General features: G+C 36.7%; 4 protein-coding genes across 7 annotated transcripts; 2 read left to right on the forward strand and 2 right to left on the reverse strand.

Annotated features, from left to right (window-relative positions):
- Nucleotides 1–15,030: 15,030 nt before the first annotated feature.
- Nucleotides 15,031–16,972, forward strand: LOC114358088 (uncharacterized). 2 transcript variants are annotated; one of them, XM_028311964.1, is made up of 3 exons: nt 15,031–16,020; nt 16,166–16,400; nt 16,484–16,972. In XM_028311964.1, exons 1-3 carry the CDS (start codon nt 15,808–15,810, stop codon nt 16,687–16,689), a joined length of 654 nt encoding a protein of 217 aa, XP_028167765.1. In that variant the 5' UTR covers nt 15,031–15,807; the 3' UTR covers nt 16,690–16,972. The 2 variants fall into 2 exon arrangements, with proteins under 2 accessions (XP_028167765.1, XP_028167764.1); XM_028311963.1 differs by having other exon boundaries at nt 15,437–16,020; nt 16,166–16,403; nt 16,484–16,791.
- LOC114358089 (transmembrane protein 60) lies at nt 15,136–15,708 on the forward strand. Its single transcript, XM_028311965.1, has one exon. It carries the CDS (start codon nt 15,198–15,200, stop codon nt 15,603–15,605), a length of 408 nt encoding a protein of 135 aa, XP_028167766.1. The 5' UTR covers nt 15,136–15,197; the 3' UTR covers nt 15,606–15,708.
- Nucleotides 16,973–17,002: 30 nt separating the features above from the next.
- On the reverse strand, nt 17,003–20,208 carry APC4 (anaphase-promoting complex subunit 4). Its single transcript, XM_028311962.1, has 6 exons — nt 19,977–20,208; nt 19,639–19,742; nt 19,317–19,508; nt 18,679–19,228; nt 18,389–18,588; nt 17,003–18,244 (listed from the first exon to the last, which is right to left on the reverse strand). Exons 1-6 carry the CDS (start codon nt 20,083–20,085, stop codon nt 17,021–17,023), a joined length of 2,379 nt encoding a protein of 792 aa, XP_028167763.1. The 5' UTR covers nt 20,086–20,208; the 3' UTR covers nt 17,003–17,020.
- Nucleotides 20,209–21,061: 853 nt separating this feature from the next.
- Nucleotides 21,062–24,865, reverse strand: LOC114358100 (uncharacterized). 3 transcript variants are annotated; one of them, XM_028311979.1, is made up of 2 exons: nt 24,027–24,865; nt 21,062–21,165 (listed from the first exon to the last, which is right to left on the reverse strand). In XM_028311979.1, the coding sequence occupies exons 1-2, from the start codon at nt 24,718–24,720 to the stop codon at nt 21,152–21,154; spliced, it is 708 nt and encodes a 235-aa protein (XP_028167780.1). In that variant the 5' UTR covers nt 24,721–24,865; the 3' UTR covers nt 21,062–21,151. The 3 variants fall into 3 exon arrangements, with proteins under 3 accessions (XP_028167780.1, XP_028167779.1, XP_028167778.1); XM_028311978.1 differs by having other exon boundaries at nt 23,949–24,865; XM_028311977.1 differs by having other exon boundaries at nt 21,094–21,213; nt 23,949–24,865.
- Between the last annotated feature and the right edge of the window lie 401 nt (nt 24,866–25,266).

A 25,266-nucleotide genomic window follows, 5' to 3' on the forward strand; every position in this document is an offset into this window, starting at 1 on the left:
TGAGTATATGGCGAAGCTTCCCGAACGCTGCCCATCCGAGTTGGATTCGACGATTGACCTCTTTCTCGAAGTTGGACCTACCTAACTGGACTGTTTGTCCCAGGTATACATAATTGTCGACAACTTCGAGTGTAGAGTCTCCAACCTTCAGAGGAGTGGGTGCAACACGGACATTAGACATGATTTTTGTCTTGTCCATGTTCATTCTGAGGCCCACTTGTTGAGAGGCTCTACTGAGGCCATCGAGCATTGTGCCTAGATCCTCCAAGGTCTCAGCCATGACTACGATATCGTCCGCGAATCGAAGGTGGGTGATGTACTCGCCGTTGATATTTATGCCAAATCCGTTCCAGTCCAGAAGCTTGAAGACATCTTCCAGGGCGGTGGTAAACAGTTTTGGAGATATGACGTCTCCCTGTCTTACCCCTCGCTGCAACTGGATAGGTTTCGAATCCCGATCCTGGAGGCGGACCGACATTGTGGCGTTTTTGTACAAACCCCTCAACACTTCGATATATCGATAGTCAATTTGGCACCTTTGGAGAGACTGTAGCACTGCCCAGGTCTCGACCGAATCGAAGGCTTTCTCATAATCCACAAACGCCAGGCAAAGTGGTTTATTATACTCCTCGGTCTTCTGTATAATCTGCCTTAGCGTATGTATGTGGTCTATGGTACTAAAGCCTTTTCGGAAACCGGCTTGTTCGGGAGGCTGGAAGTCGTCGAGCCTGCGAGCGAGACGATTCGTAATGACTCTTGAAAACAGCTTGTAGACATGGCTCAGAAGTGAGATGGGTCTATAATTCTTCAATAAGGTTTTGTCACCTTTTTTGAAGAAGAGTACCACCACACTTCTGTGCCATGTCGTAGGCGTTTTTCCTTCGAGGATGACGGAATTGAACAGCTTCTGAAGAGCCCTCAGTACCGGCGTTCCGCCTGCCTTCAAAAGCTCAGCCGTGATTCCATCATCACCCGGTGCCTTGTTGTTCTTCAGCTGTTTGAGAGCCATTCTAATCTCGTATAGACTAGGTTTAGGTAGGTTAGGTAGGTTTCGATGATTCAAAGATAAAATTCACACTCTACATGTTTAGATGTAAGATATTTTCGTTGTTATTTTGCTATTCTGATATCACTCACTCACACACTCAACAAAAAAATCTAGACTACCAAAACAAAGTAATGATTATAAAAACTTTTAGCATATAAATTATCGTGGAAAACACGCAAATTGTTCACAACATTTTAACGCCTCGGTCCATGCCAAAACATAATAAATAAACCTTTAACTAATGACGGTGACTAATCTGAGTTTGGCTTTAGGCGTGTCAACTTGTAATTACATACAACAGAGATCACGCAAGTCGTTTAGTTAATAACTCTAGTTACAGTTGTAATGATAATATAATAAATACCAGTGTGTTGATACCCGCGCGCATTCTTCGGAATCGCTTACAAGATTTAATGAGAATCATTAATGATAATAATATTATTATCCCTTTTAATAAGTTTATATTGTATGTTCCCACTATTATCAGAGACTAGCCTACGATTGTGTTCGTATATTGGTACTTCAAAGTCTTCAAAAACCTTAATTAGGTACTACCTAATTATATTTTTCCTTAAATGTATGCCACATTTTCTAAGTGTAAATAAAACCCGCATTATAATAATGCAAATTCAATATAAATCATTAAACTCGTATGTAGGTACCATTTAGAATTACGCGCAGTTTCCCGACTTGAGTTACTTTTCAGAATAGTCTTATCAAGTTTCAGATTGAGTCATTCCTCGTAATTGCATAAACTGCCAATTAAGACATTAAACACTACTTAATTACTCTGTTCCTCTATAACTAAGTCTGTTGTCGATTTATTTCTGAATCACAGTATTTCATTTTTAGTGAAAGAAAATTATGTTAAAGTTAAATTTTCAAAATTTAATTAAATTGAATTTTAGGAAAGGACATTGAAATTATAATTTAAAAATGTTTTATTGGGAATTCTATGTTGGCATGCATGCCATGCCTGGTAGTATGCATTTAAAAAATTAAAATGTAGGTAGTATCTGCCTGAAATTACATTTTGAATTGTTTCTTGGATTTGCGGACACCATTGTACTTGAATGATGAAATTTAGTTTGAGAAGCGACTCTAATTGCTAAGAAAGTTAAAGAACTAAGTATATGTAGTTAGTATAAATTCCTATTACGGATATGTGCTAATGAATGTATGATGGATATGTGTTTAATAGACAAGTCGTTATTATATCCCGTCTAAGCGACAGGTCACCAGATAACTCTGGATTAGTGCACTCTGTCATCGCACAACGCTCCCCTGTCAGCGATCTGCGAGTCGAGAATCGAGATAAGCTTCCTAGCTCTTGGTACCTAGCTATCGTATAAAAGTTTTTGTTTAAGTAGGTATATTGGAAACAGTTAATACCTACCTACATTTTTTAGAGTAAAAATATTTTGCTATTAAACAAAATAACCTTAGCTATCATGAACTTATACGATATTCTACAATATACTAGTTTCAGGAATATTAAATTTAAGCTCTAACGATAAAATGATAGAAAAGGAAAAAAAAAGTTATTTAAAAAAGGAAATATTTGTCCCGTAGGCATGCTACTTATTATGCCTAATGCTATTTTCATCTTTCGTTTGATGTTATATTAGTATCACTGAAACCGGGCGATGTTCCGGAGAGAAGGCAAGAATATGTAGCGCAAGATTGTTAAAAGCATGGTTGTCCAATAAGAAAGATATTATTTTAGTTATCACTTTCCACCTACGCTGATCAATAAATGCACTCAATAAGCGCTACTACATATTGGTTACAATAAAAAAGTACAAGCCGATTTAATGAGTTACATTGATATGTGACGTATTTGTTTACATTCACAGCTGATAATCACTTTAATCGTCTAGCGATGCCACCGATTCCCAGTCGCTTCACAGCTGACAATGTGTGTGTCGGTCTACAGTCGTCGCGACGCGCGACTAAAAGACACGAATAAAGTTTTTAAACGAAACACTGGCAGCTAACAAAATACTATTTAAACGAAGGACACATCAGTGAAATAAAAAAAAGGAATGTTAACTCGTCTTAAATCTGTAGAAACTGGCCAACTAAAAAAATCAAGATTAAAAAAAGCGCCTGCATTCCAATTCGAAATTCGAATGCGTGATGATTTTGTTTCTAATTTGTTAATTTGCTTGCACGTAATCTGTGACTTTCAGTGAGTGTCATTGTGTTGTGGTTAAAAATGTGGTTTTGTGAAAATAACACAGTTTATTGTTTAAATCAATACCGCAAGTAAATACAACATTTTGTGAATTACACGTGTACCGGCGCCATCTGGATTACTTTGACATTGGAATTGCTTGTAAAAGGTAAACGATCTTTTACTTACGCGCGCATGAACATCGACCTTTAGTACCGACTGAGTTTTCCTGCAAATAATTAAAATTAATGGATGTTCTTACAATGTTATTCTCTTAAATACGGATCCAAGAGATAAAATACACTGAACCGTAATTACGTATTGATAAAGAAATAACATTAACTACTATTGCTTGGTATTCTCACAGTCGATAATGATTTCTCGGGTTTTTTTGTCGTAGCAGTATAAATAATTTAATTATTTTTCCGCTTTTTCTCGTAGTTATGTATATCTTTTAACATGTTTTTTGAACCCTATCAGAACGGTTTTAAGATAATTTGCAACCTTACTTATAAAAAAACTAGCTTTCCGCCCGCGGCTTCGCCCGCGTGGAATTTTGTCTGTCACAGAAAAACTTTATCGCGCGCGTCCCTGTTTCAAAAACCGGGATAAAAACTANATTATTGATTTCACCTCGTTCCTACCTTCTGTAACATAGGTCAAGTGTGGTTTGGACATTGTTTTGACAACTATCTTTTGTATCTCCTAGACACAAAATATCGTCTAAGTACCGAACGGAAATAAAGCCCTTAGCTCTGAGGTGGGCCATGACTGGTTGTAATATTTTAGTGAATATACAGGGTGGAAACATTAAGTGATCTCACTCGATTATTTCTAAACTATACAAGATATCGAAAAACTGATGACTGATTGTAAAAGTGCTTCACAAGCTCTATTAAACGGTACCAATAATAAGTTACAGAATAAACTGGATCTATCCGAAAATTCAATGTTTCTAACTTCCATACATTTAGTAAAACCACATAATATTAAAAACTATACAAGATATTAAAAAACTGGTTACTGATCCTGAAAGTGCTTCATGAGCTCTGTCCAACGGTACNCTGTTTTCTGATGCATAGGCCTTATTAGAACGTAGGCCTTATTTGTATCAAGTACCTTATTAATATGCTATTATTCATACGGAACTTTATTAAACAATTAAATGCAAATATATTTACTTCGTTATTGTTTTGGAAATTTAGATATTTTAATGTTGCAATATTTTACATATTTGTACATAATTTCTTCATTTTTAAGAGAAAAATTATGAAAAAAATTGACAATATGTATTACCTCCTTCTCGATTTTTTAGTGCAATAAAAAAAATATCGCACAAGTGGACTTGCATACTTCTTCCAGGGGGGGTGCGATTTCATTGTAGTAAAACAATTTAATTCGTTCAGGAATACGATCATTGTAATAATATAAATTATTTAGTTCTATAAGGAATAATGATCAAAACGAATGTCAGTGGCATTGCAAATTACAGTTTAAATAGGTACCCTTCAACTGGCAGGCAGACATATTCTGTCTGCGTCAGTTTGGCTCAAATGATCTTAGATGATTTAGTTTCAACAAGACTAATTACTTAATAATAACAAGTGACTTTTGGTAAGTAACGAGTTTGTTAATCAACATAACATCTGTGACTCATGCGTACGCGCAACATAATCAAAATCAATATTACTATGGGTTGGAGGTTTGGTATTGTTTGTAAAATTAAATATTAATTGACTTGACGTTGATAATAATAATGATTTTGATAAATAATAATCGGCAAATAGACTGTGAATGTACATTCTGTAAGTGTAATGATTGTAGCTACCTCCCTTTTATTTTATTTAATTTATTGGGTATATNCAAATAGACTATGAATGTACATTCTGTAAGTATAATGATTGTAGCTACCTCCCTTTTATTTTATTTAATTTATTGGGTATATAATCATTAAAATTATTAATTACTCACTTTTATCCTCGTCGCCATTGTGGTATCTTAAATAAAACACTGATATATGTTCACTGTGTAAGCTAGTGCAAGCACTGACGTCCGTCCCGTGTGGCGGCCCGACTACGACTGACCCCCCACCGCGCCGTACTAGTCAGTGTTGCCATAGCGCACACTCTTTATTTGTGTAGTAGTACACCACAATACTATAACCTGCCCAGGAGTATGAAGAATAATTGTACCAAGTTTCGTTAAAATCCGTCGAGTAGTTTTTGTTTCTATAAGGAACATACAGACGGACAGACAGACAGACAGACAGACAGACAGACAGACAAAAAATTTACCGATTGCATTTTTGGCATCAGTATCGATCACAAATCACCCCCTGATAGTTATTTTGAAAATATATTTCATGTACAGAATTGACCTCTCTATAGATTTATTATAAGTATAGATAATGGGAAAGCTCTGGCTTTGCATCTAACCTGGTAGAAAGTGATTTTCTGGAAGATGTATGATAGTGCGCACATTACACTGATTTGGTATCGGCCGATTCTTCATACAAATTAAAATCGGGCCCAACTATCGGCCAACTAAAAGTCGGTGGTCTGCGCCTAGGTTTAATGTCTATGGTCTAATGTCTATGGTCTAATGTCTAACATATAGGTACGTAATTAAATGCCGTATTCTTAGAAGTTAATAAAACCAGGTCTTCCTCGGAGAATAAACACCTACACGTATAGTGCCAAGTCGTAACTTTGGGCCGAGGATTTAGCCAACGTTCCAGGAAGACGCTCTGCCAATTTCGCGTACAATTTGGGCATGTTGTTGTGCCACGAAAACTTTTATTTTTCCTTCTACCTACACCAAAATACACAAGTTAACAGCTTAATAGTGAAGTAATTTTATTTATTTATTTAATTTAAACTAACAGTTTACCCAAAATGTTCATCAGCAACAGAAATGTAGTACATAATACACAATTCGTTTAAATACATGAGACAGAAAATTGTATGTATATTACCTCCAAAATATACTGTGCCATACTGTTTATTGTTATTTTTCTTTTATGAATAACCATAGTAGTATATTTTATGTGCTATTACGTTCATTGAAGTAATATTACGTAGTACATTATAACTCAATGATTACGTTATGCTGATTTCTGTACCTAACTTCAAGGCTCAATAAATAAATACACATTTTCGTTGGAGGTCGGTGTGTCGCAAAGAGTTTTTATCGTAACATCAATTGACAAGAAAACACAAAAAAGCTACTCTTTAAAAGCTCAGATTTATCAGTCTAGCCCTGTCAAAAGCAGAGGTTTAGGGAGCTTTTCACATCAATTCTGAACTTTGACAGTCTCCAGCTTATATTTATAGCAAATTGTGTAAAGATTAGAGATGATAATGAAAGTTTTACTATGATAAAAGAGAAAATAATAAACTCCAAATTTCGACAGAAAGAAGAAAATATGTTTTAAGAAATTAAAACATCAAGAATGAAATGCTTAAAAATACTTTAAAATTAATAATCATCATCAGCATTATCATCATCATGTCAGCCATAGGACGTCCACTGCTGAACATAGGCCTCCCTTAAATGCTTTCCACGTTGATCGATTGGTAGCGGCCTGCGTCCAGCGCTTCCCTGCTACCTTTACAACACCAACCAAACTGCATAAAATGTTGTCCCCCTACTGAAAATCGTCACCAAACTCTTGGTAACCAAGTCTTACCACTTGAACTAAAATTGTGTAGTGTGTAAATTCTAAATTGTAAAGAATTTATAATATTTGAAACTACGAGTATCATGTTGCATTTTTTGCTCTAAAATTATCACTTCACGGGATTTTACAATTTTGTTGTAAAATTCCGTGAAGTAATAATTTTATTGTAAAGAATTTACCATAATCATATAGCAAATTTCACAGTACCGCACAGCTTTTGTCCTATACATAGAAATGTTTGCTATTTATTCTCACTTTTAGCGAGAATTTCGTTCATTAATAATTCTGGGCATCTCCTTTAATTAACCTACTTTGAACACCCTACTTATGAATCGATGCCGAAATTAGTGGTGGGTTCCTTTGGGATAAAAATGCAAATGAAGATTTGTGTCCATTCACTCGGAATATTTAATATACGTAGGGTTGGCGATTTCCCTTTAGGCAGTGTACTTATTATTATCTACCTAGGAGCCAAAGGCCACGATGCGTTGCGTATATACACCAATATTTAGCCGCAACGTATCGTGATCGCTTCTTTTGACTTTATTTATTTGAAGTCAATACATTTAGATCGTAGTGACTAGAGTTTAATTATATGTACTTTACATTAGGTTCAGATTAGCAAGCTGAAGTGGCAATGGGCAGGGCATATAGTACGCAGAACTGATGGCCGATGAGGCAGCAAGGTTATGGAGTGGAGGCCACGTACCGGAAAGCGCATCGTAGGAACCCCCAAGGTGGACCAACGATATCTTAAAGGTAGCGGGAAGGTGATAGATGCCGGCCGCCACCAACCGGCCATTGTGGAAATCATTGGGGGAGGCCTATGTTCAGCAGTGGACGTCCTATCATCATGATTTCAGCCACAAGACGACCACTGCTGAACATAGACCTCCCGCAATTTCCACATCACACGGTTGGCAGCGGCCTGCATCCAGCGCCTTCCTGCTACCTTTATGAGGTCGTCATTCCACCATGTGGGTGGACGTCCCACGCTACGTTTTACGTGGCCTCCAGAAACTATCTAGTGCATAACAATGTTAAAAGTGTACAATGTATTTTGTTGCAATAAATAAATATTTACCTTTTATAATAATAAAGCTGGCAACCCTACGAAATATTCCGAATCAATGAAACGAATGGTTGACATTCGCAGATTTCACATTAAGATAGGATTTTCCCAAAATAGGGGATTATTTTGAGTCAAAGGAATTTGGAGCCTTTCATAATATTATTTGTATATTATTATTATATCATATCCAGTATTGACGAAGGATATTTGAATATCTAGTTAGGAAGATAATAGAAATAATCTAACTAAGGTGACTAGTAAACTAGGCTTTCAAGAAGTAAATTTTTCGTATTTTTTTACGTTTATTGTAAACTCATGGTAAAGCTAAGCACATTGTTCTACATTGTTAAACTTGACTAGTACTTTTTGTAGTCGTTTTTGTAGTGTTTAGGAAAATGTATCTCACTACTACCAAAACGATGAAAAATAACTTTTTTTTTTAACTTATGGTCCTGGTATACATCCAGGCATACATAGGCTTTCGGTTTATTAGTGTGTCGGTATGGGTGTTTTTCATTATTTTGTCGACGAGAACCGGCGACATAGCCCTACGAAAAAATGTGTTAATTTTTTTTTGCCCTACATTTTTGTACGTGCTGAAAAAGATCCATACAAAAAGACGATCAAATTGCCGACGTCCTATCACTTTAGAAAATTTTATTTACGTGACAAAATAAGATTTTTTTTATGGCCCTACATTTTGTAACTCCGGCAAAATACAACTTATTTTTAATTAAAAAACTTAATTGTCCTTACAGGAGGCCGGGAGAAATCCTTATTAGATGTTTTTATTAAAATTGTTAAAGGGCCTGCTGGTTTTAATTAACTTAATAAAAACTTGCTGCCTTATTGCCTTTGCGTGTAATTTGGGTATTAATTTAAAGAAAAGTGTGGTCGCTAATCTAAAAATGTAAAAGCTAAATTAACACAGACTAAATAGCTGCAACTTACTACAGTTATTTATTTGGCCACTATAGCCTCCAGCTAGCTTTGATGCGGTCGGCGCAGGACCGGTCTTTGTGGAAAACCTTGGGGGAGGCCTTTGTCCAGCAGTGGACGTCTTTCGGCTGAAACGAACGAACGAACGAATTAGCTAATAAATCACAAAACTGTTATGATATAAACAAATTACCACTCCTTTGCGTCGCGCAGTCGGGTAATAAAAATTATCATCCATGCAAATAAAATATAAAAAAGTCTTATATCATCCATCCATATTTTAATCAATAATAGTATGAAAGCATACGTAATATAGGTACTAGTACTAGCAGCCGCCTGCGATTTGGTACGCGTGGATTCCGTTTTACCCCCTTATTTTTGCAAAATCCCATCTTAGTGAGTACCTACGTTCTAAAAGGAACCCCTATTTGAGACTCCTAGCACTTGTAGTTTCTGAGATTTTGTGATGAGTGAGTGAGTCATTCAGTTAATCAAACTGACCTTTCGCTTTTATAGAAATAATAAGATGAAAGAAAGCATATTATAAATGCTCAAGTACCTCTGACAATCTGTTACCTTTTCGCGTTGAAACGCGTTTGAAGTAGATATAGTTTGAGACCCTGGGAAAAAATTATAGGTTAGTTTTTAGTAAAGCGTAGTTTAGTAGTATTTCTGTGACAGACGATATTTACGACTACGCTGCGGGCGAAAGCTAGTGCTAATGTTAAAACTATTCATCATCATCATTTCAGCCACAGGACGTCCACAGCTGAACATAGGCCTCTCCCAATGACTTCCACATCGCACGGTTGGTAGCGGCCTGCATCCAGCGCCTTCCTGCTACCTTTATCAGGTCGTCGGTCCACCTTGTGTAACAAAAAGATTGTGTAGGTAATTAGTACTCAATGTAAACTAAAACCTCCCATTACAAGAACTTGAACATTCAGTACTAAATAGTTTTATAGACTTGTTTGCTTCAAACGAGAGCCTGTTATCTGCGAATAACCTTTTCACTTCAATTACTTCCCCTTCTCTATCAATAGACCTAGCTTTAACTACGGTTTTATATTACCTAGTTACTGAGCTAATCAAAATAAGGTAGAGTTGGTTGTTTGTTAGCAGTGAGTGGCTCCACTTTTATGTAGGGACTAGCGGCCGCCCGCGACTTCGTACGCGTGGATCCCGTTTTTCGTTCTGGAGTTTCGTAAAATCCTGTCTTAGCGGATGCCTACGTCGTAACATCTACCTGCAACCAAATTTCAGCCCGATCTGTCCAGTTGTTTGGGCTGTGCGTTGATAGATCACTATGTCAGTCAGTCAGTCAGTCACCTTTGAGTTTTATAATATATATATTTAGAAGATTTTGGTTAATAAATTAATTTATTTAATGGGAAAATTTGGGTAAAAAGCTGCAAACATCTTGGCGTCATAAATATTTCGGAGCAAAAACCGTTACGGGCTACGCTCGCTACGAAATCAAACGGCTACGAGTACTGCTACGAAATTCGTAGCCCGTAGCTAATGTAGCTGAGCGCAAATTAAGATCTACCTGACTATTCACAAACATTACTATGAGGTCTCACAGTGCGCGTGGACGCACAGGGTCACACACGAACCAATCACAGAGCTCTATTCAACGTTGTGCGTTCGATTTGCTGCTTCACTTAAGCAAGCATCGTTTGTGAATACGGGTGTTACTTTATTTTTTCTAGTAAAAATTTTGAGATCCAAAGGACACGATGCAGCGCCGCACCGCTCGTGTGAACGCCACAGATATTTCTAAGTAAGACGACGCAACGACACCGCTCCGGCGTCGCACCGCCGCCGCAACGCATCGTGCTTTACTTAGCTCTGAGAGAACCAAATTAATTATTACATTTGATACACAAATTATGAAATTTTCTCTCAAATGCAATCATCATCATCATCATCATCATCATCTCAGCTATAGGATGTCCACTGCTGAACATAGGCCTCCCCCAATGCTTTCCATGTTGCCCGGTTGGTAGCGACCTGTGTCCAGCGCCTTATTGCTACCTTTATGATGTCATTGGTTCACCTTGAGTCAAATGCAAGTCTTAACAAAATTCTGTCTGTGAAAACAGTTTAAAAAAAAAAGTTTTTTTTAATTAATAAATAACTTTTTTTAATTAAATCATTTGCTTATTTTTCAGCCTTGTTTATCCACACAATACCGATAGCAAACTTGCTACAGCAAACAAAGTAAGACAGATATTTTACTTACAAATATTACCCTTATTAAAATTGAGCGCCTGTCAAAATTTACATGTGAAACTTTGGCTAGCAGAGACCCAAAAGTTGGGCGTAGGGGATTAGGGCCCGGGACAAAGTGGCCCAGATGGGCCCAGAATAATGGCCCTAATGAGAAAGGACATCGCACATGTTTTTGCTACTCATTAGCCTGTTGCCATTTTGTTTGGCATTCCCGGGGTATCATTGCTGGAGATTTATTTTTAAGTGGGAAAATTTCGTTAAAAACAACACTAATATTAAGAAGTTTTTGAAAAAAATCCTTCAGCTGTGACTAAGAGTAGGCGCACACCGTTGATTTTTAGTTGGCCGATAGTTGTGCCCGATTTTAATTTGTATGAAGAATCGGCCAAATTGAATCGGCGTAGTGTGCGCACTCCCATACACGCCCATACTGATCAACTGCCCGACTAAACTATCGGCCGACGAAAAATCAACGGTGTGCGCCTACTCTAAGGCTGGGTTGCGCCATCTTTAACTTTGACAAACATCAAAAATCTGTCAAACTCCATACAAAAAACACCGGTTTATCGTTATAGTTACGGCACAATAAGGCTGAGTTGCACCACCTAACTTTGACCCTAACTTTGACCGTAACTTTAACGATAACCGGTGTATTTTGTATGGAGTTTGACAGCTTTTTGACGTTTGTCAAAGTTAAAGTAAGATGGTGCAACCCAGCCTTAGTAAGTTACGGTCTGTTAAATATGAGACGTGGGACGCGAGTGAAANAATAATAATTAAAAAAAAAAAAAAAAGATCTTGTAAATATAACCATCATCATCATTTGCAAATATAACCATCATCATCATTTGTAAATATTGTCTCGCATCAATGTCTTTTTCAGTTTGCTCGTAGAAAATTGCGAGAAACTATCCTACTCTCTCAAAACTTAATAAAAGTAACCTAATAATAACAACATCCAATTAAAAAAAAAAAATGATTCTGGTAGCAAAATACCAGTTAAAAAAAAAAAACTCAGAGTCAGTAGATAATATCTTGATGTGGACTTGGCTATACTGATATCTTAGAAATCATATCAATAAATTTATCATTAATATATCTATTTTATCATAAGTTAGACTGTTACTTGATTACAACAAGTTAATTAATTTATTTTAGTACTAACCTCAGAGGTATTATAATCATTAAAATGGCTTTTTCATGGACATGCCATCCAAATATGAAGGAACATGACGCGCATATTATCATACACCTGTAATAAAAAAATTATGTAAAACCATTTTGACTGATTCATTCACAAAATCCAATTGGACGAAAATACTTACCTAATAAAACTCAAAGCCCTGTATCTTTCATCTGCACATAGATTCCACAATTTTATAAGAGCTGGCACCATCATCACGAAGGTTAATGCAAAAGTCACTGTTGGAGTGACCGAGGGCAGTACAGCATGTTGATACTCTTGCACTAAGCCACCAGTCATAGACGCTTGGGGCTGAGCTTTTATGACACCAGCTCTGGTAACTGAAAGGTTAAATTTTAAATTGATCTTCATTCTGATAGTGATACAATTGTGACGTAATAAATAATGAGTAAAATAATATACTTACATGCAACTTGAAATACTTTGTCTGCAAAATTGTATAAAGCCCAAAAGTTTGGTGCCCAATATGCATGGCTTAAACCCCTTTTGAAAGGAAATAATCTTGCAATTATCTGCCAACATTTAAAAATGTAATCATTAGCAATTTAATCACAAGGTTTTCACATAGCCTTGGACATCAATTCTAAATAATTAATGCTACACAATTAATGATTAAATAGTATTATTACCTGTGGTATATGGTCCAAGAAAGGTCCAAAGGATAATCCAAATACAACAATCACAGTGCAGGCCAGTTTGATCAGATTCATGATTGAGAAGGAATACCAAGGGGTATGCAAACCATCTTCAGATGACACCATGAAGCAGTATGCTCTGAGTAAGTACACAATGTATGCTGGAGCAATGTACAAGAATATGTGTTTCAGGTTAAGCAATACAGCAAACCACAGAGCGGCTTGTATGAAGTTGCTCTGAAAGTAATAAAAAAAATGTTGTTGGTATTGACAATACACACTAAACTTCTCTGACACATCTGAGTGTGGGGCAATGAGACAAAAGGCCCAGTTTCCACCAAGCAGAGCAGAGAAATGTTTTGAACAACCAACCATTCAGATTTAATGAAATTGATAGAATCACTCCACACACTTGGTGGAAGCCAGCCCTAAATGCCTTGCAACAGGACATGAACATAAATAATGGTATTCTCCAAATTGCACCACATATTCACTTGCTGTGCACCAAGTACTTTAAATATTCTGGGTCAATAACTTTACATACCTTAATCATATGTGAAATGGATAGTAACAGAATGCCATATAGAAATCCATTATATTGGAAGTGAATGTGATCAACCATAAGCAAGCCAGCATTAGTAACCAACAGCATGTACACAAATAATCTCCCATTGCTAATAAGTTTTGAGCAGCTGAAAATATATTAAAATAATAAGAATGTTACCAAACAAACAAAGCCATGTGTTAAAAAAGAAGAAATGTAAGCAGATATAACAATTTCAGGTGATAGAAAGTTTTATTAATACTTAAAGATAAGTTGAAAAAGTCACATTTTGATAGTGTATTCAAGTTAAAACATTAGAAGTTTTTAGCAACTCAAGAGACTAAAACACAATATAGTGCATAAGGTTTCAGTTTCAGATTAAGTTGTGTGATAAATAAATACCTTCTAACTGCTAGAATATAGACCAAATCAAGAACTATCACAGATAGCCTTTGAAAGAGCACTGTCATATTAGAATTATAATTCAAATTCGTCAAATATAACATCTTGGGATCAAACAGCTTCGCTACGTGTGACAATCCATACTCCAGCCAAGCAAAGAACGGTGGGTAATCCAACGTCCATTCTGAAGTATTATCATAATACCACTGGTCAATAGTAAGGTTATGGGTTACTGCAAGCCAGTTTCTGTGGACTTCGAAGTCAGTGGAATAGCTGAAACCAAAGAACAGGATGTAAATACCCTAGATAATGTAAATCACAACAACACTCGCTGACTCGACATGAAACAGAGATCAAAATAAAATAATAACTTACTAAAACGGTATAAAGAACACTTTAATTGTAGTTACTATTATAGCTATTTGTAAAAACATGTTCTTGTCTCTTAATTTCCTATTTTTGATCAGATTTTACTTTATTTACACTCGCCGCCGGTTCCTCAGTAGTTCCTCGTTGACATTTGTTTGACATTGACATTTGCAACACACACGTCATTGCGAGCGCTTGGCCGAAAATAGAATTTGTTAGAAATTGTTAGCAAAATGGCGATCGCCATCACCATGGCAACCATCGAAAACTTTAGCATATTAATTTACGGCAAGGACATGTTTGCTGACTTCAATATTGACGTTTTTCCATATTTTTTTAGCAGTGATGGCACTTACCGCTAAAAGGACGCTAAAGGACGCCATTTTTCTTACTAGCGCTAATAATGCTATTTTCGGCCAAACGCTCCCAATATTTGTTTCTTTTTTATTAATATAAACCACTCTAGCTATGAAATTTGACATTATTCAACATTATTTTTTTTAAACGTCCTGTGGGTGACGACTCCTAGCGCCATAAATAACACCCACAATCTTTTTATCCTCCAGTGAGGTAGCTAAAATAAAAAAAATCTGTCAAGTGTCAACAATGACAGATATGATGACAATGACATTTATGTTTGCTTGCAAGCGGTCTTTCTTTTTACTTAAAAAATATAATTTTTAGTAGTTTTTTAACAAGTTTTAAATAGTATGTGTATCATTTCAAAAATTATTAACTACAGAAGAAAGATTTTCAAATGAACATTCCACAATCTTTTCAGTGACATAATAAAATATAAAAAGAAACTTATCACAACTCACGACTGCTGAAATTTAACCAGATAAATAAGACTAAAAACAAATTATACTATACCATCTGGATTAAACAGCGAAGATGGCTATATTACATAGAGCACTATTTACATGGTTTATTTTCCTAGTCTTTCTCATACTTTTGTGTCTCAGACTAGAATCAAGAACTCACTGGAACTGGTTTATAGTCTTCATACCTATGTGGGTCTACGACAGTATACTTTTAATCTATGTGTTATTTCATATGATTTCCCACTGCAGAAACGGTATAGAAAGATTCCGTGGCACCATCAATAAAAATGTTTGGTACATCGCAGCCATTGGATTGAAAATGGCAGCACAGATCATTATTTGTATTAAACTGGAATACACAAAAGTAAATCTACCAATATATGTGGTGATGACTCCTATTTGGATGTTACTGCCAGTTTTATGTGTAGAAGTTTTCATGCATTTAATAAAGCACTCCAGTGGAAATAGTAGATACTAATGATGTCAACAGAATGTTACACTAAGCTCAACTGAAAGACACCTTGAACTAGAATAAATCTGTACATACCAAGGGCAGGCATGTGACTTCAGTGAAGATAATTTTAAACTTGGCACTCGTTCATTGACATCACAAGTGTGTTTGTACATGTCATACTCCGTCAGTGATAATCTAGTTCATATTAAGAAATTTTTGTACAACAATGGCGGATTATAGCCGTGATACTGTAATTAAAACCCTGGAAGTTACAGAAGTACCTGCTGGGACTACAGCAGTTCTTAATTGCAATAGTAATGATTACAACCACAATTTTTTGTTTTGGCTCTTAAATAAGACTCAGGTTATTGGCCCTGGAAATGATTATGATGAAAGGAAATTTAAATATAATGTACTGTCTGGAAAACTTCATATTGATGTAAGTTGGTTTTTATTATGTAATAATTAAAATGCAATCAAAACTAACATATAAAACTTTAACTTTTTGTAATTTACCTTGTCTTGATTTGCTGCCAAGATGATGCTTGATGTGATGATTTTACTAATATTTACTATTTTTCCAGAGTGTTACACCATCTGAATCTGGATTTTATTCCTGCATATCTAAGAAAATCAGTGGCACAGGAATCACAGTGGGAAATATTGAGATGATCGTAAAGGGTTCGGCATTCACAGCAACAGATGCAGTGAAACTCATAGCTATTGTTGTTTCCACAATTGTCTTAATCGGCTGTGCAGTGCTTTATTTCCATTTAAGAAAAGAATGGAATAAGTATGATGGACGTAGAGTAATTCAAGGTAGTGGTTTGTGATTCGCCTTTTTGGCTAAAAATATTTTATATAGACAACAACAACATAATATTCATTTGCTTACTTTTCAGTTGATGAAGCTGAAGAAGATGATGGCGATGGTGATGAAGTGTATAACCGTACAACTACAGTGATCAACCAAGCAGTAGCAGGTCCCAGCCGGAATCAGTCTTCGGAACTCCTTTATGGAATAGATAACCAGGGCTTAGACACTGATTTCAATTCAGTGTTTGAGAACATTCAAATAAAACAGCCCCCACAACCAAGTCTTATCTAAAATAGTTTTTTTTTTTCAATATTTAAATGTACTTAGAATAATGCTGTAATTTTCAAACTAATCTGCCATTTATTTAACATGAAGTATACTGTTCATTATATTGTATTATCTTACAATAACAAATTACTAAATAGATTTGTTTAGCTTTTATTTAAAACTAATTACCTATAAGCATGTAAAAAATAGGATTTAATATTTTGTTATTCATTCATGTAATGTGTATTATAGCTAGTAGATAATAGTGTACATATTTATGTGATTTAACACTACATCAAAGATTTTTAAATATTTGATACTGAAATAATAAACATTGTTAAATAAAAGGTTTTTTTTATTCAAATGTCTCATCAGTTGTAATATTCTGTTGCTCAGACATACAATGACTGTTGCTGCTCCGGTTATGAGACTGAGGCGTGATGTCAAGGGTTTCGTCCTCGTCTTCATCTCCATCTACCTCCATCTCGAATACTCGAACCTTCCTGAAGCTCTTTGATAATACAACAGCAACTTTACGCCCTCCCGATACTGCGATTCTGAATCCGTCCATTTTATCAAGAAATTTATAAACGTCATACTCTAACAAAGACGACATGTTCTTGTTTTGCATTTTATCACTAAATATATACGATTTTGATTTAATATTAAAATCGCACGAGTTTTCTACAGCAATTTTCAATGGAACTTGAACAAATATGCTGCTTTCTACATTGTGTGGATGTTCTATGAGAACAGACAAGTAATCTGAAGAATAAAACTGTATGTCCAAAACTGCTACATTTTCTCCACTGGTGGATTTGTCTTTGGACTCCTTCAAAAGATTTGGTAGGAAGTGATATTTACTAGCAGTAGCACTGCATGTCCTCTCTTTTAAATTTGTTGACATAAAACAAACTTCATGCTTATCATTTAGATTCAAAAATGCCATCATAAACCTCTGTTGAGCAGCATCGAACAATTGAGATACTCTGATATTATTCTCAATAGTAGTCTCTGATTTGTTTTCATAGCATTTAATGTTGTAAAGAAGTGAAAAGTTCTTGCCAACATCTTTGTGGGTGACATCAAATATTTGATAAACAGCATTTTTTAGATATTTATGTTGTTGCACAAGGGAGTATTTCTTAAATTCTGCCATACAAAAGATTGTATCTGTGTCTTTCATAATACATGAGTTATCTCTTAAAAATTTATGCCAAGGGTTGTCTTCATCATCAGGCAATATTGACAAATCTTGGTCTTGCAAATATTGCCCTAACCTTTCTAGATTGAATTTTACTGGCTTTTCAGGAACGCTGTCATTGCTTTCGACCTGTACATTATCAAAGTTGTACAAGAACTCAGCAATGTGGCTCAATTCTTGTTGGTTTATTTTCACAATGTCACTGGGTGTTTGCTCATCCAATAACCGAACAATAACAACAAAGAGCCACCTAAAAAAAGCTTTGTAGTTTCGCATAGAGGCATCAATCACTTGTTGCAACTCTAGACACTTGTTGAGAAAACTGCAGCAAGCTCGAATGGCTCCAGTAACAGTGCTCTCTTCAACACCTAAAGTCTGAAATAAGAGAAGATGATCAGTTTTGTTTTTAATAAGTCAGAATACAGCATTCATCTCTTGTTGTTTTTAATGTTTGGATTTTAAACAATTCTGAAACACTATCCAAGTTGACTGGTTACAAAGCTTCACTATTATCCTTACCTTATATCTGTCTGGTATTCGAGTAAGGCCACGAAGTTCTGATAAATAATAGGTTAAATGCTGTCCCACAATGTTTAATTGCCTTAGAACTAATTTTTGGATTGTTGAGTAACTTAGCTCTACAGAATTTCCGAATTTTTTAAGGCCTTTAGCAGTTAATTCTTGTAGTAAGAATAATTCTAACTCATCTGATGGGACTCCTGAAAACATTAATTATTAATAATTATGAGAGTTGCTTCACAATAGGATTATAAATATTTCAAAACATTTCAAACAACTTAATATATTACCTAACATAAGCAATTCTAATAAATCTGCAGAAACTCCTCCTTCAGGTACAGATGCTGCATAGTATGCCATTTTAGTGTCCATTTCTAATAAAATATGCTCCCATGCTTCAGTAATCGAAGTCATAGTCTGGTCTAAATACGACAGCATCTGTGTTATCTGTCCATGCTTATTAGCCACTACAAAAATTTCTTCTGCATATGCTGACAACACACTGGTGTTGACAAGTGATAGTAGCACATTCTTTGTGACTCTGTCTATATAAACCACTTGCATTACACTGAAGTCATCGGATAGACTGATGTCAAGGATTTTATAGTCTCCACCCTCATCTCTAGTGACCTGTGCTAGCTGCACGGTGCCATAGGGATATCTGCCAAAAATACTCATGAAAATACACCCAGATCCATAGCCAACCAGAAGCATGGTAAGATGTTTTGGCTCCTGGATCTCTTTTAAACTTTTGACACTGTCTTCACCTCCTTGATTTTTGTAACTTGTATTGAAAGCAGTAAATGATGATGGCTTTTGGAGAAACATTGTAGTGTCTTCCTGAAATAAATAAGTAGCTGATATTATACAAAAGTTTATTCATTTTATTTGATTCATTTAGATATTTCAATGCGATGGAATTACTTACATATAAACTATATTCAGTTGCACTCTCTAATGTACCAGCCCTCACAGCCCATGTGATGCATGTTATTCCTATGTTCTTTGGCCCTTCAAAGTCCTCAGAGATTTCATGTTCCAAATCATATTTGTCAAGAACGTCTTTGTCTTCAATATCAATTATGTAAACACTGCCTGAACTGTAGCCAACAGCTAAAGCCTGCAATTAAAATCTGTTGTAAAGAAATGGTAGCTACAAGAGCTGAGTAGGGTTCCTAAAAATGATAAGTCAGCTCAACATGGTAATTTTTAAACCTCATTCTTGCTTAAATAGAGTTTAATTTATAAACCTTTCCATCTGGTCTCCAAGCCATGCAGCTTACAGTTACATTTTCCTTGGGTGGTGGTAAATTCCACACTTTTTGCCAATGTAGTCTGTGAACCTGAACTTCACCTGCAATTTAATCACAATGTTTTATATAACGAGTCCAAATTTTTATACGTATTTTAATAATTCCAAGTTTTCGAATAACTAACAAGTCTTTAAAAGTACACATCTCTGAAAGTACTGGTCAGGTCCTAAAATAAGTTTTACTGCTGAACAATCACTTTTTCTAGTGCTCATTTTCGCTACCTTTATGTTTCTTATCAAAGTAAATGATTTTTAATAAATTATTTTATTACTAACCTTTAAAATTGCTAATGGCAAGAAGATCAAGCCTATTACTCCAGACCATAAGGTCCACTTGGTTAGCCACATGCCTTTCTTCCATCTGCCTCATCCCACAATGATACATTTTGTCTAAATTATTAAATTAATTCATTCAAACAACAAAAAAACTGAATTTTAAAATCACAATTTTTGTTTGCCAAATCAAAAATCTGTTGACTTTTGACAATTTGACTTGAATTTTTTTTTTGACAATCAACCACAGATTATATGAAAAGGAAGGGATGACGGGCGATGTTGGCGATATCAAATCGAGAAAAAGTTAATGTTAAGAAACCTCTATGTGCTATTGTTAACAAACAATCCAAGAAAATAAGAGATTCTCTCACTTTTCGTTTATTTTACTAATAATTAAAAAAAACTCAAAAATAATTTTCTCAAATCCAGTGGGTCTAGTCAAAATGCCATCGCAAACCAATAGGAAGTTTTCACTAATGTCAGTCGCCGCGTCACCAGTAATTCGATTCGATCGGAAAATGGGAGCCAAAATGCACATTGAACCACCAACGACGCGGCGATATTGTTAAATATGAGACGTGGGACGCGAGTGAAACAACTGCTTGCTAAAGACACACTGGTTTATTTCTACAACATGGGTGGTGGTCACATACATTTGTTAATCTATAACTACCCACATACACAACATCTCCTCCCCTCATTCCTTTAATATTAACATTAACGTTCTTACACAATAATTATTACAAATATTTTTTATAATCTACTCTAGGGATGTTTCGCAGCAACCTCGTGGGGTTTCTAGAAAGAACCTGATTATCAGTGGTGGGACAGGTTGAATTAGTTGGTAGTTCCCTTTCCACTCTTCCCCCCTCGGTAATAATGGTTCCTGCGAATTTAAAGACTGTTGCAATGTAGAACTGGCTTCATCAGAGTTCTCATCATCTAAATATGTGGTGGTGTTTTGAGAGATTGAATCGCCTTTATACATCACTATTTGATTTTTATGTTTCTTAACAATTGAATTTGATAAAACGTCCTTTAACAAATATAACACATTGCCTTTTTTTCGTAAAACAGTACCCATGCACCAATGAAACTTGTTATTTCCAAAATGTTTTTTATATAACACTGTATCGCCATTTGAAAAACATTGTTTATTTTTCCCGCCGTAGTTTTTACTCTGTAAGCACTGTTTATTCGTTACGTCATTTATCAATGAGGAAGGCGGAGCGACCGACTGTAAGGGATTAAATAAATCCAAACGAGATCGTAATTTGCGTCCATACACTAATTCAGCTGGAGATTTACCTGTGACAGAATGTACCGAATTTCTATAGTCAAATAGAAACTTGTGTAACATTAATTTTAATTGTTTCAAATTTTGTGTTGACAACAAAACCGATTTTAACCCACGTTTTACGATTTTTACGAAACTTTCAGCCTGGCCGTTACTTGATGGATGGTAGGCCGGTGAGGTTATGTGTTCGATGCCATTTAGTAAACAAAATTGTTTAAATTCCTGAGAAGTAAATGCTGTGCCATTATCACTGACTATAGTTTGTGGTAATCCAAACCTTGACATAAAATCGTATAACCTTTCCACGACCGATAAAGTAGTAGTGACGTTGCTCATATCGTACACCTCCAACCATTTTGTATGTGCATCCACAACCACAAAAAACATACGGTTGTTAATTGGACCTAGGAAGTCAATGTGTAGCCTGGAAAATGGTTCGGAAGGATACTTCCAAGGTGCGAGGGGAGCTTTGGGCGGCGTCGGTCGTAGTTGTAAACAAATATTACATGAACTTACCATTTTTTCTAACGCAGCATCCACTCCCGGGAACCAGAAACGCGACCTTGCTTCAGCTTTTGTTTTTACTATGCCAAGATGAGAATTATGTAGCTCCTTAATCACTGAATTCTGGAGTTTTACGGGTATAACTACCTTATGACCTCTCATTAGGCAACCGTTCTCATAAGATAACTGATTTCTACACAAAAAATACGGAATTAACTTCGGATTAGTGACTTTCTTAGGCCAGCCGTTTGTGACATATTTCGTAACTAAAGTCAAAATATCATCTTTAGTAGTTTCCGCTTGTAAAATATTTAACGTTACTGGCATACTGCCCTCGACAACGAAATTAATATACGAAGCGCGGTCAACATTTATATCGCTGCCCGCGCTCGCGCCCGCTCCCGCCCCTGGCTCGGGCAGACTGGCGCGAGACAAATAGTCGGCGCTGTTATCTCCGCTGCGTACGTATTCGATGCTATAGTTATATGCGCTTAGAAACATTGCATACCTCTGTAAACGATTTGCAGATACCTCGGGAACACCTTTGTATGGCCCAAAAATTGAAATTAAGGGTTTGTGATCGGTACGTAAAACAAAGGGATGCGATCTGCCAAATAAATACTGATGGTATCTACGAACTCCAAAGATAATCGCAGTTGCCTCTTTCTGTATTTGCGAATACCGTTTCTCAGCTGGATTAAGAGTTCGCGATGCAAACGAAATCGGTCGTTCTAATCCATCGCAACCCACCTGTGAAAGTATGGCTCCCAGTCCAGTAGGAGAAGCGTCCACCGTTAAAATTATTTTAGCATCAGGATTAAAGTGTGCGAGTACTTTTTCTGATGCCAAAATACTCTTAATATCCTTAAAAGCCTTATCATGTACCTCCGACCAATTCCATTTTGTACCCTTCTTTAATAAATCATATAAGGGGCTCAGTATACTAGACGCTCCGGGAACAAAATTTCTATAATAGTTTGCTAACCCTAAGAATGACTGTAACTTGTTTATGTCGGTAGGTACTGGAGCATCCACAATAGCTTTAACTTTATCCGGTGATTTTTTTAGCCCGTATTGATTTATAACATAACCTAGGTAATTAATTTCGTCTTTAAAAAATTCACATTTTTCTTTTTGCAATGTCAATCCCGCGTTTTGTAATCTATCTAAAACAGCATGCAACCTTTCCATGTGGGTTTTTTTATTGTCAGCCGTGACGAGGACGTCGTCTAGCAGGCAAAGTACGCCCTCCATCCCGGCAAGGACGTTTTCCATCGCGCGCTGGAATATAGACGGGGCGCTTGCTAATCCGAACACTAATCGCGTATATTTAAAAAGCCCTCGATGAGTATTTATGCAAGTTATGTTCTGTGACTCCTCATCGAGTAAAAATTGATTGTACGCCATTGATAAATCTAGCTTGGAAAACTGTTTACCTCCGTGTAGTTTTGAAAACAATTCGTTAATTGTAGGTAGTGGATAATGATCTACAATCAGTTGCTTATTAATGGAAACGGAATAATCTGCGCATAGTCTAACAGAGCCGTTGCGCTTGAGTACTGGGACTATGGGTGACGCGTACTCGGCGTTATCAACCGGTTTTAGCACCCCGAGCGCGACTAATCGTTCTATCTCTTTCCCGACTTTATCGCGCAGCGCAAAAGCAACTGGCCGCGCTTTAAAAAACATTGGTTTGGCATTATCTTTTAAATGTAGTTTAACTGTATATTTATTAAATGTGCCCAATTTGTCTGCAAACACTTGTGGGAAACGCATTTGTAGCTGACTAATTACTAACGATTCGTCTGTTTTGACGTCGCTTACGTAATTACAAGGAGATAGTTGTAAATTAAATAGTGATATAAAATCACGACCTAAGAGAGGCGGACCGCCATCACGGACGACGTAAACGTCTAAAATGTTCGTGCATCCCAAATACACCGCTGGTAGCCTAGCTACTCCTACACAGTTTATGCGGTCTCCAGTGTATGAACATAACCGTTTATTAGTCGCTGATAATGGCACGCTCGTAAAATGAGTAGAAAAATCCTTTTCTGACATAACCGTGACCGCCGATCCGCTATCGATCTCAAATTTTAATCTTACCCCATTCAATGATACAAATTCTGTCATAGGTTCTCCCCTGTGAGCACGAATAACAAACAACTTACCGTCATCATCGCTCTCACCTTCCTCATTAGTAATTACGTTCACTTTGCACATTCTACGTAGATGGCCTTTTGTGTTACACTTTTTGCACTTATAGTTCGCGAATCGACACTGTGCCGTTTTGTGATTTGTATACCCGCAAACACTACACTTTTCCTTGGATGCCCGGGCATTTGACGAATTGTTCGGCCGTGGGTTGATCTTGAACAGCTGATTTTGTTGTGGAGCGCTGCTCGCGGCGGCTGCGGCGCCGAAACGCGCGCTCCGCACGCTTTCCGCTATCTCCACCGCTTTCGCCAGTTCCAACGTATCCACATCTTGCGTAAACAATTTTTCTTTCTCGGGGCCCGGTAACATCCCCATTATAAAACGGTCTCGTAGCGTCTCCTCGATGTTTTTGAAGCTGCAATGGGCCGTGAGGCCCCGAAGTCGAGCCGCCCACTGTGATGGAGTTTCCTCTAACTCCTGAACCGCAGCATAAAATTTATGCCTCTCGCTGAAACCACATAATTTCGGCGTGAAATGTTTATCCAGGAGCTTCAAAATTCCTTCATAGGTGACTTCGTCGAGCTTCTTCGGTAACGCCAGGTCAGCTGCGAGCCTGTAGGTAGTGTCACTGAGTGCGCTCAGTAGTATCGCTCGCCTTTTGACCCCGTCTCCATCCGTTTTCGCACCGATCTCATTAGCGATGAACCATTGGGCAATGCGACTTTTGTAAGTAGCCCAATTTTGTAGTGTGTGGTCGAAGCTGTAGAGAATTCCGAAGTGCGACATTTTTTTTTTCTTAAGTGTGGGTAAACGTCGCCACTGTTAAATATGAGACGTGGGACGCGAGTGAAACAACTGCTTGCTAAAGACACACTGGTTTATTTCTACAACATGGGTGGTGGTCACATACATTTGTTAATCTATAACTACCCACATACACAACACGGTCAAAGTTATAATAGGGGCCCTCGCCCACGGCGACTTTTGTAGCGATGCAGTCGCGCTGCTGTAGCGTGTTAGTAGCGCGTTGGCATCGCTTCTGTAGTGCGTTGCAAATGCGACTAACGCGCGTTAGTAGCGATGCTGTCGCGTTTCGTAAACGAAATGAAAACGAAAAACGTCGCCGTTGAGTATGGTAAGTACAGTATTCGTTTCCTTGAATTTTAAAAAGTGCATTTCTTTCTGGGCCACCCTGTATAAAAACTATATTATGACTTATTAGCGTTAAACAAACATTAAAAGACATTATGTTTGATGATAAACAAGCAGAAAAAATTAAAACGAAGCAACTGACATCGCAATGCTCTTGAACTAATTGCGCAACTTTAAAAC

This window comes from Ostrinia furnacalis, unplaced genomic scaffold, assembly GCF_004193835.3.
Source record: "Ostrinia furnacalis isolate ACB-3 unplaced genomic scaffold, ASM419383v2 OfSCF3663, whole genome shotgun sequence".
NCBI classification, from domain to species: Eukaryota; Metazoa; Arthropoda; class Insecta; order Lepidoptera; family Crambidae; genus Ostrinia; species Ostrinia furnacalis.